The sequence below is a fragment of the Juglans regia genome, chromosome 1 (assembly GCF_001411555.2).
Source record: "Juglans regia cultivar Chandler chromosome 1, Walnut 2.0, whole genome shotgun sequence".
Lineage (NCBI taxonomy): Eukaryota > Viridiplantae > Streptophyta > Magnoliopsida > Fagales > Juglandaceae > Juglans > Juglans regia.
This window is the reverse complement of record NC_049901.1, coordinates 6240918-6251646: the sequence shown is the minus strand read 5'-3', so window position 1 is coordinate 6251646 and position 10729 is coordinate 6240918. Positions and strand designations below refer to the sequence as shown.

The following is a 10729-nucleotide window of genomic DNA, read 5'->3' as shown; positions in this document are numbered from 1 at the left end:
TTTATATGTATGTATGTTGTTCCAACTTCCAAGCCCCACCCCTGGTTGATGGAAAATGTTTAGGGTGTCTTTGGATAGTATTAGATTATTTTATTATTATTTATAGACTATTTATTATTTTTTTATTAATATTTATTATTTTTTCACTATTATTTACAGATTATTTGAAATCATCCCCTTTTTTTATTACTATTCACATAGTTTTATTTAAATTTAGAGATGAGTTAAATAAAATATTATTTTTTAATATTATTATTCTTTTGAGATTTGAAAAAATTAAATTATTTATTATATTTTATATAAAAATTTTAAAAAATTATAACAACGATATGAGATGAGATGAGTTTTCAATCTAAACCCGATTTAACCTTTTTCAAATTACACTCCATTCTTTTTCTACCACGCTTTGGTGTAGAAGGTTTGATGTCCGATATCTGACTTCTAGCTGTTTGGGCTTTGAGCCCATTCTAATTTGTTAGTCGTTGCATTTGCTAATGGACTACCCGTGGATGTCATATTGTTATTTGGACTTCCACAAATAGCCCATCCAGAAATGTTATTTCTTATGAGTTAAAATGGGCTCAAAGCCCCAAAGAATCTCCTAATTTTAGGTTGCGAGTCACTCTCATATTGGCAAACGGTCGCAATAAAATATGTTTCAACTCTAACAGTCGTTCTTAAAAAATAGTCTAAGATCTTAGAAAAGAATTGAAAAGTCTTTTTATTTGTAAATTTTTGTCGAGAATATATTTTTATTAAAATAAAATTAATTAATTTTTTTACAAATTAAGTTTTATTGGGTAGTTTGTTTGGCAACACAATTATTTTTAAGTATAATCACATATTCTCAGATATTTCCTTCCCATATATCACTCAAACACAACAGTTTTAAATTTCAAGTCTTAAACTTTTTTTCATCTAATCATAATTTAATCATTACAATTTTTTTAATTTTTTAAATAAAACATAAAAAATAATACTACTTTTTTAAATTTTTAAATAAAAATTATATTAAAAAATTATATTCCATTTATATTTTATTTTATTATATTTTTATTCAATACTTTACTTCTCATTTACCAAAACTTAATAAAACATTCTCACTCAAATTATTTTATTATTATTTATAAATATATAGATATTCTAAATATATAAACGTGCCCGTAACAATTTAGAAATGCAATTTATTATTATTATTATTTTTTTTAAGAGATCCGATGATGCGGAAGGGTCGCCGCCGCTCCTTTTCACTGCTATAGGGACAAGCAAATGGCGTGTCCCACGCCAACACGCATTCACTCATTTAACCACACAAGCCACAAGCCACAAGCCACAAGGCTTTGCTTTTGCTATCTAGACACTACATCATCCATAATCGAGCGAAATTGCGCCACTCCTCTCAGTCTTGCCCGACAAAACTATAATGCCCGAAAATAATCCGGTACGTTTCGGTATCATCGGATGTGCCGATATAGCTAAGAAAGTGGCTAGAGCTATAGATTTAGCACCCAACGCTGTCCTCCACGCCATCTCTAGCCGTTCGATCGAAAAGGCAAGGAATTTCGCTGCTACAAATGGGTTACCTGAGGCCGTGAATATCTATGACAGCTACGATCAGGTTCTCGACGACCCGTGCGTAGACGCCGTCTACATTCCTCTGCCCACTAGCCTTCACGTACACTGGGCCGTCCTGGCTGCACGTAAGAAGAAGCATTTGCTTTTGGAAAAACCGACGGCTCTTGACGTGGCAGAGCTTGATCGGATATTGGAAGCATGCGAATCTAACGGTGTACAGTTCATGGATGGGAGCATGTGGCTGCATCACCCTAGGACTGCCAAGATGAAGGAGTTGCTCTGTAACTTCGGACCGCTTGACTTTGTAAGTTTTTCAACTTTTATTTCTTCCCCCTGTTTTCGGCTGCTATAGCACTCTATGGTATTTAATATTTATTTATAAAATGGCGGCACTCTGATAGCTTAGAAAGTCTAAAGCTTCGTTTGGTTGATGAACTTCTCTCAACTCATCTCAACTCATCATTACAACTTTTTCAAATTCCAACACAAAATATAATAAATAATTTAACTTTTTCAAATCCCAAAATAATAATAATATTAAAAAATAATATTCTAACAATATTTTATCATCTCAACTCAACTCAACTCAACTCACTTTAACATCCAAACACAACCTAAATTTTGAGCTTCCGGCTAAAATCAAAATCTTTTAACAGGTTAATTTATATTATATTAGTCATTTTAAAATTAAAATAATAATATAATATAATATTTTTTTATATTTTATAAATTTATTTCATATTTTAATTAATAATTTAATTTTTATTATCTAAACAAATTATTTAACATGAAGAAAAAAGGAAGAGGGAGAGAGAGCGGACGCGGGAGTAAGTGAGAAAAGTATAAATATTTTTTAATAAAATATTCTTTTGGTTGGTTAACAATAACTCACCGAATATGATTTTAATTTTTTATTTACTGTAACTCATAATTTAATTTAAAGTGATTTGATTAGTCTAATATAACTGATTTTGAGAGAATTTAATCAAAATTTAGACTTAGACTGATATTTAACTAGTACAATGCCAGTGCTATTAGATTTGGCCATTTTCTTTGGGTAAAATTTTAATTTTAACTAATTATTCTGCCTATATTTGAGCTTTTCGGACGTTATTAACTTATTATGGTTTATGAATGTCTTTAATTTCTTGGGATGAGTTCCGGTTTCATTTGTATTTTGCATTCCGTATATAAAAAAGATAAACGCATTTGAATTTCATGGCACAACCATATATATACCCCCAAATAGTTTTCATGAATGTGCTGTGCTCGCATCCCCCTTCTATCTTGCGTCTTGTGCTCTACATATGCAAGTCAAGCCTTTCATTAATACACATGAAAGACCAAATACAAGGATCGCTATAGAGAAAGAGAAATAATTTTAGGAGAGAAAATATTATTTTAGGAGGGATAATTTTGTAATTTTAACAAATTTTAAAGTTAAAATAGCCTAGACTTGTACATGCAGTCCCCAAATGAAGACTGTACTTAGCATTGCTCATCTAAAAATAAGCAACTACTTTACTCTTTCCATACTTTGTCCACGGCTCACAGTTATCTACTGGTTATGTTCCTCTGATTTTAAGATCCACAGCCAATCAACAACCTCAGCAACCTCAGAGTTTTTAGAGAGCAACATACGAGTACAGCCAGACCTAGACAGCCTCGGTGCACTTGGGGACTTGGCCTGGTACTGCATTGAAGCCATCTTGTGGGCTAAGGACTACCAACTGCCTAGTACGGTAACTGCTCTTCCTGTTGTCATTCGGAACTCTGCCGGAGTCATCTTGTCATGCACTGCCTCCCTTCACTGGGATCAACCAGACAGGACAGTTGCAACGATTCACTGCTCGTTCCTGTCCCACTCGTCCATGGATTTGGCCATATCTGCTTCCAAGGGATCTTTGCACGTCAAGGACTTCATAATCCCATTTCAGGAGCATTCCGCTTCTTTTGATTTCACGCTGGGTGCTAAGTTTGCCGATCTCCACATTGGGTGGAATGTTAAACCTAAGGAACTTCACGCGGCTTCTCAGCTTCCTCAAGAGGCTTTGATGGTTCAAGAGCTAGCAAGGCTTGTCGAGGGCATTAGGGAATCCGATGCGCACCCGGAAAGCAAATGGCCTGTCATTAGTAGAAAGACACAGTTAGTTGTGGATGCAGTCAAGAAATCCATAGATCTTGGCTACATACCTGTTAATTTGTAATAATCTTGTAATTTGAAATCGCATACCATGTAAATGTGAAGCTCTCTCTGCTATCATCTTTGTAATTTCTTTTTGCTCTCAATGATGTGTGTACTTTAAAAGTTTTGAGGTTAGATGTGCTCTATTTGCAAAATCCACCAGCGGGTAATACTCCATTTTGCATTATGGGCCAAGTTCTGCATTGAGTAGTCAGTTTGCAGTGAAAAAAAAAAATGGACAAGGGGAAGAGAGACAATAAAAGAAGTTTTTGTTCTCAGATTTCTGCATTGTAGTGTCAATGAGACTTGTTACTTACCCGAATTAAGTCAAAGTCCACTCCTGCAGAAGGATCTTCTTCTTCTCAGCGTAGCTACCATGTGACTTACTCTAGAAAGTAAAGGATGTACAGCTAGTGACCAGATTGTGCGACTCGGGGGGCACATAGCATCATGCAATCGCCCGGGTCCCAGCTAATCCAATTCTGCAAATAATAGCAAGGGAATGATGCTACACTAAAAATAAACAAAATCAATACATAATTCTGCAAAAATGTTCGCGATTAAATGTATAAAGAAACAACTGTACTGTTTATTGATTTGCCCTCAGCTTCTGTCATCGGAGTAGTGAAAGGAGTATCATGCTAAGTGCTCAGCTAGGGAAGGAAGTGGGCATTGAGGTACCGATGCTGACTCTACTCCCCTGCAAGGTGTCTCCATAGGATCAGGAAGAACACTACCAGAAAAGATTTTCTCCAATATGCTTGCTGGGCAGGAGATACAGAATTAGTCGCCGGAGTTTTGGAGATGAATGCACAGACCCTTTTAAGATACGAATTTAATGGGTGCTCCAAGGCTTTGGTTTTCAGGTGGGGATCAAAGATCAAGATCAACTACTCCATCATCACCGCGCCCCAAGATTCTATAGTTCTCTATCGGCCACGTCGTCTCAAGGCTGCCACTTTATTTGCCTGCACGTATTCCTCCCTACATAAAAATTTACCCCCCAAGTTCCAAGAATGAAGAGGGAATAGGAGGTACCCGAACAGGCTTGGATAATGATTTCCGTCGTTTCTCTACCAACTAACTTAACTGTCAGTACTAACATAACAGCCACTTCAGTTCCCAAAACGCGCAAACAAAGCAGACCTCTAAATTCAGACCTCAGAGCTCTTACTAAATCAGGAAAACTAGATGAGGCCCTTCGCCTTATAGAGTCTTCACGGTCCGAATCCGCGGCCGCTGAGCCAGATCTTGAGTCCTACTCTCTTCTACTTCATGCCTGTATCTCTAGGAAATCCTTAGAACATGGCCGAAGGCTATACATGCACCTTCTCCTCTCTAAAGAGAGAGGCAACCATGACCTTCTAAAAAACCCCATCTTAACGAGCAAGTTCATCACGCTTTATTCCGTTTGTGGCCTAATTGACGAGGCCCGCCGGGTTTTCCAGGATGGTCTTAAAGATGAACACGTACCCGAATCGGTCTGGGTGGCAATGGCTATTGGGTTTTCGAGAAATGGGTACTCAAGAGAAGCTTTATTTGTCTATCGTGGCATGTTGTCCCGGTTAGTCCAACCGGGTAATTTTGCATTTTCGATGGCATTGAAGGCATGCACCGATCTATTGGAGTTGTTGACTGGTAGAGCGGTCCATGCCCAGATCATAAAGTGTAACGAAGAAGCAGATCAGGTGGTGAATAATGCTCTTTTGAGGTTATATGCAGAGTGTGGGTGTTTGGACGAGGTATTGAGGGTATTCGAAGAAATGCCTAACCGGAATCTTGTTTCTTGGAACTCTTTGATTGCTGGTTATATTCGCCATGAACAAGTGTCTGAGTCTCTGGGCGCTTTTAGAAGGATGCAAGGAGAGGGGATTGGCTTCAGTTGGGTTACTCTTACAACAGTTTTACCAGTTTGTTCTCAAGTGACTGCACTCAATAGTGGTAGAGAAATACACGCCCAGATCGTGAAGTCCACTAGAAAGCCCGATGTGCCGATAATAAACTCACTTATGGACATGTATGCAAAATGTGGCGCAATAGATTATTGTAGGAGAGTGTTTGAAGGAATGTGGAGTAAAGATTTGACATCATGGAATACCATGCTGATGGGGTATGCAATTAATGGGTGTATACAAGATGCGGTGGGGATTTTTAATAAGATGGTTGAGTCTGGCATTAGACCTGACCCAGTAACCTTTATTGCCTTACTGTCGGGTTGTAGCCATGGAGGGCTTACCGAAGAGGGACAAAGATTGTTCAACAAAATGAGAAAGCATTATGGGGTGTCACCAACTGTAGAGCACTATGCTTGTTTGGTGGATATGTTGGGTAGAGCTGGAAGCATTAAGGAGGCACTAGAGGTAGTGAAACTAATGCCTATGAGGCCTAGTGGCAGCATCTGGGGATCATTACTAAATTCATGCCGGCTGCATGGTAAAGTTTCTCTTGGACAGGTTATTGCGGAACGATTGTTTGAGATTGAACCTAGCAATCAAGGGAATTATGTGATGCTGTCAAACATTTATGCAAACGCAGGGATGTGGGACAATGTCAAGGCGGTTAGAGAGATGATGGAAAGAAGGGGAATGAAGAAAGAGGTCGGTTGTAGTTGGATACAAATAAAGAATAGAATACACACTTTTGTTGCAGGTGGAGGTTATGAATTTCGCAACTCTGCTGAGTATAAAAAGGTTTGGAATGAACTGAAGAATGCTATGGAAGTATTTGGATATGTCCCTAGAACAGATGTGGTACTTCATGATGTAAATGAAGAAATAAAAGCAATGTGGGTTTGTGCGCATAGTGAGCGACTAGCAACAGTATTTGCACTAATTCACACTTCCACTGGAATGCCGATTAGAATTACAAAGAACCTTCGTGTTTGTGTAGATTGTCACACCTGGATGAAGATTGTTTCAAGAGTAACTGAGAGGATGATTATTTTAAGAGATACAAATCGCTTCCACCATTTCAGAGAAGGAGCCTGCTCTTGTAAGGATTACTGGTGATCACATCATGGTAAGAAAGCACAATTGTTTTTTTTTTTTTTTTGTTTTCATTTGAAACTTAATGCTTCCTGTTCTTACTGCCAACCAAAACAAATACATCTTCTTTGAGTTAGTTAGCTAAAGAGAATACTGCATGAATAGAAATGAGGTTTGCATTATTATGATCCTATTGTTTACAGGGACAGAGCTTAGATTGCTCCAGATAGAGTAGTTTTCCCATAAATGCAGCATATCACGGGAACTTTAGGTTAGTTAAATGAAGCTAGCTATTAATTTTGTTGATGACTAGTTTAACTATCCTCACAAACAAAAGATATTTCTCCATGTGGCTTGCAATTGTATGAAACTCATAAACAAACAGATAAAGTGTTTAAGCTAACATCATACTTTGTCGAAAACTGATACTAAAACTAACAAAATTCTCAATGATGGCAACGACGGCGGAGATCATATTTTCTTGTAATTGAACTAGTTACGATTGAATTTTCTGCAACTTCTTCTGGAACTATATAATCTGGGTCTCCCAAGTTGTCTGGATCTTCTGGTATGTCAGTATCAATCCATGTAGACCAGTTTATCTCACTATCCAAGTCCCAAGGCAACTCCTTGTGTCTTTCCATCCCATTAATCTTCTCAATTAACGTTAGTAGGATCTGATGGTTCAGTACTTCATAGTCTCTGCATGATTTACAGAACATTCAGTTAGATGCTGAATCTAAAAGTTAATCTTGTTGCCTGGATATCACATTGGATTTCATTTTGACTGACCTGTATGTGCAAATTGCATGGAGAATCTGAATTGAAGCGGCAAGTGCAAAAAATGACCTGACCAAATTTATTATCCATGATTTTTCTTCAATATTATCATTTGTTGCAACCCGCAGTATTGCAACTTCTATCAAGAATGTGACACAGAGTCCTGTATACAAGAATTAGTTTTATGCCAATGTAAGTGTCCATAAAAAAAATAATATAGAGAAAATAAAAAAGAGAAGAAAAAGTAGTGGACATACCGATATATAGCCAGGGTCTGACTTTGTGTGTTTGCTTCGTGCTAGTGAACATGTAGATGATAAAGATTGATATACAGTAAACAAAGAAAGATTTAATTAATCTCGATTCAAGCAGCATGGCATTGTGCAAAGCAAACAGCTTATCTAAAGCAATAAACATGCTTGCTTGCTTTGATTCAAAAGATTCCTGCAAACAGAGATAGAGATTCCATAGGTAAAACTGATAATGAATACCAATCCAAGCAACGGATTTATTCCAACATTGTAAGGTTGGAAGAAAGTGCTAACCTGAGCTGCCAAAATTGACTTCGAATTTTCCATCAAGTGGTCATGAACACTTTGAAGCTGCTCTTTCTGCCGTAGAAGCTCTTCTTGTTGTCTATGGCCATATTCAGAAAATTCTTGCAGAGTACTCCTGCAATCCAATCATAAATTTAGAAAATATTATTGCTATTATTGGTTCGAATTTGATTTATCGTTTAGTTTCTTATTTACCTGCTTTCTTCTAGGGCATCGGACTGAAATTTGGTTAAACTTTTAAGACCCTCAAGTGCCGTGGATTGGCCATCAAGAAGTTGTTGTTGCTTTTCTAATGAAACCCCTGCCATATTCCCAATATCATCGGCTTTGATTTGCAGATTTGTCATCTTCAGTGACATTGCATCACCAACTTTAAGTATCTCCTTCTCTATTTGAATGGCCTCATTTCTTAGATTATCTATTTCATGGCCTAAAACGTCATAAGAATCTTTAAGCATCTCCATCCCATCCTCCAAACTTCTCCTCATTTCCACTTGTCTTTCTTGCAGCTCCGATTGAGAAGCTGCAATTCCCTTGGATTGCTCATATACAGCTTCCGAATGCTTCAATACCGCACTTATATGATCTTCTACATTCTTTGATGTTAGTGCTACTTGTTGAACTCGAATATCAATATTATTCAAAGAATCATAAATCTCATTCGAATTCTTCAACAGGTATTCTGTTTTGAGTTCCATGATTCCTAATTTTTCTTCGGCCAAGTGAGCTGAATTTTTTAGCTCATTCACCAGTCTCTCTATTTGTTGCTTGAATGCATGAGCCCTGTAAAATAGCACAAGAAACAAAATACTCTGTTTGGTATTTTATGCAGTGAAAATAAATGAATTCAAATTATATATGTGAAAGAAACGATACTAAACTGTAACTGATGGCAGATGGAGTTGGTTTCAAGGTAGAATTCGAGATAAACCCTATGCTCATGTTCATTTAAGCCCTTTAGGCATTTAGCCATGGCAGATTTCGGGTCACAAGAAGGAAAGGGCGGCCTGCCGGAGTCCTTCTGAAAGCAATCACTCAGATGCCAAGCAAATCTAGACCGTTTCTCATCCACTGCAAAAATCTCCGAGCACCCAGCAAAGAGATGCCGGTAAGCGTTTTGCCAACAAGAGTTTGTACCAACCAGTTTCCTTTTAGCAGTTTCTATCTGCCTGACTCCTTTCTGATCGTTAAAACCATCTATGGTGAACTCAGCAACACCGGAAACATCATTTGGACCTGAATCTTTCTCTTCAAAGTGAGTCTCTTTTTTAGAAGAAGTCGACCAACCCCATGACTGGCACTCTCGTAAAAAAGAGATTAGAATTAACAGAAGAAGAAGACGACCCATCTGATCCTTATATGTGAATGTAAGAAAACTGTATGAATCTTTCACCGAGATTACAAAACCTGCGTTGCACCAGTTCAAATTATACAAATATAGGCTTCCACTACATGAAACATGAAGTTCATCCACAAAAACAAACATGAAAACCGATATGTGCTCGATATAAATACAGCTTGAGACAGAAACGGAGACTTGGGGAGCAAGAAAAGGAAGCAGAATAAAATTGGATCCGAAAACGACAGGTTGAACCACAAAGTATATATTAAGAAAGATTATTAAAATAGTGATCTTTTTTAAAATTAACATGTCTGCATCAGTAAATCATAGGCCCCACTTTAAAAACCTTCCATCATAAAACTTGAGAGAGAAATATATCTCTGCTTAGACTTAAGAGCCACACCTGGCTAATGAAAACGAGTTGTGGGACTTCTAATTGGAGCAAAAGCCAAATCAAGAAACCCACATCTTCGGCTATTATTAACTTTTATCACGTCAACCAACTGAAAGAAAGAACCGAAGAAGTCGCCAAAGTAAACCAACAGCGTTCTTCTATCCTTTTGTCTGAATTTATGCGTTGCATGTTAGCATTCAAAGAAGATAATAAAAAAAATCTGGGGACTGACATGCATATTAGATTTTATGATATTGGTGGATTCTGATGATGAATTGTATGATACCAAAAACAAAAAAAAAAACAAAAACAGAACGAGAGAGAGAGAGAGAGAGACCTTGTTCGGTATTGCTGCTTCGAGGAGAGGAGGAAACTGACCTGTGGATTGGGGTTTCAATGGGTTTCAAGTCCTCATGTTGGTGGGGAGACAATGAGACAGGAACAGACATTGTTATGTTATATAGAAAGCCGACGTAACGCTTCGGAACGACCATCATCATAACGGTATGTTTAGCGGGAAGTGACGCGTAACGGTTAGTCCTCATACAGATCACTCAACCGATTCGTTTTCCATTTTTATTTCCGCTTATACCTTTTCTGTCTAACAAAATTGCATTCCTTTTTTTGTAGCCAAATACTTCCATCAGTTATCTAATCATGAGTAATTCTTATTTCTGTTCGGCTTGCTGTGATTTAGTTATCAAGTCTTTAGATTCTTCATCCATCTAATATGTAAATGCTGTGTCCAAAACCTTTTCATATGTAGTTGACGCAAAATATGATCTAAGTTGACGCAAAATTTGAAGAACTAGCTATAAACTCAAGGCTCGGGGTTTGTCAGGCCGAATGATTCATTCAATTTTTCACATGGTCTTAGCAACCGCACAGTTGACGGTAAGAAGCATTCCCTCA

At 37.4% G+C, this 10729-nt stretch overlaps 3 protein-coding genes and 1 long non-coding RNA gene across 5 annotated transcripts; 2 read left to right on the top strand and 2 right to left on the bottom strand.

Annotated features, from left to right (window-relative positions):
• Nucleotides 1–1324: 1324 nt before the first annotated feature.
• Nucleotides 1325–3919, top strand: LOC108988150 (uncharacterized oxidoreductase At4g09670-like). Its single transcript, XM_018961290.2, has 2 exons — nt 1325–1879; nt 3162–3919. Exons 1-2 carry the CDS (start codon nt 1424–1426, stop codon nt 3780–3782), a joined length of 1077 nt encoding a protein of 358 aa, XP_018816835.1. The 5' UTR covers nt 1325–1423; the 3' UTR covers nt 3783–3919.
• Nucleotides 3854–4433, bottom strand: LOC118348952. Its single transcript, XR_004801875.1, has 3 exons — nt 4347–4433; nt 4078–4242; nt 3854–3958 (listed from the first exon to the last, which is right to left on the bottom strand). It is a non-coding gene; the product is annotated as an uncharacterized LOC118348952 (long non-coding RNA).
• Nucleotides 4388–10695, top strand: LOC108988148 (pentatricopeptide repeat-containing protein At3g14330). Of its 2 annotated transcripts, none has more exons than XM_018961286.2 (2): nt 4388–6778; nt 10584–10695. In XM_018961286.2, exon 1 carries the CDS (start codon nt 4816–4818, stop codon nt 6766–6768), a length of 1953 nt encoding a protein of 650 aa, XP_018816831.1. In that variant the 5' UTR covers nt 4388–4815; the 3' UTR covers nt 6769–6778; nt 10584–10695. The 2 variants fall into 2 exon arrangements, with proteins under 2 accessions (XP_018816831.1, XP_035547435.1); XM_035691542.1 differs by lacking the exon at nt 10584–10695 and adding an exon at nt 8591–8656.
• Nucleotides 6794–9880, bottom strand: LOC108988149 (protein GAMETE EXPRESSED 1). Its single transcript, XM_018961288.2, has 6 exons — nt 8963–9880; nt 8277–8864; nt 8070–8196; nt 7782–7968; nt 7537–7687; nt 6794–7446 (listed from the first exon to the last, which is right to left on the bottom strand). The coding sequence occupies exons 1-6, from the start codon at nt 9730–9732 to the stop codon at nt 7191–7193; spliced, it is 2079 nt and encodes a 692-aa protein (XP_018816833.2). The 5' UTR covers nt 9733–9880; the 3' UTR covers nt 6794–7190.
• Nucleotides 10696–10729: the final 34 nt, after the last annotated feature.

Excerpts from the sequence above, each read along its gene's own strand:
- LOC108988149 (XM_018961288.2), bottom strand. The coding sequence starts at position 9,732 with ATGTTAATTTTAAAAAAGATCACTATTTTAATAATCTTTCTTAATATA. Across the intron at positions 8,197-8,276 it reads GATGCCCTAGAAGAAAGCAG|GAGTACTCTGCAAGAATTTT; the intron begins GTAAATAAGAAA and ends ATTGGATTGCAG. Across the intron at positions 7,969-8,069 it reads AGTCAATTTTGGCAGCTCAG|GAATCTTTTGAATCAAAGCA; the intron begins GTTAGCACTTTC and ends CTCTGTTTGCAG.
- LOC108988150 (XM_018961290.2), top strand. The coding sequence starts at position 1,424 with ATGCCCGAAAATAATCCGGTACGTTTCGGTATCATCGGATGTGCCGAT. Across the intron at positions 1,880-3,161 it reads ACTTCGGACCGCTTGACTTT|ATCCACAGCCAATCAACAAC; the intron begins GTAAGTTTTTCA and ends TCTGATTTTAAG.
- LOC108988148 (XM_018961286.2), top strand. The coding sequence starts at position 4,816 with ATGATTTCCGTCGTTTCTCTACCAACTAACTTAACTGTCAGTACTAAC.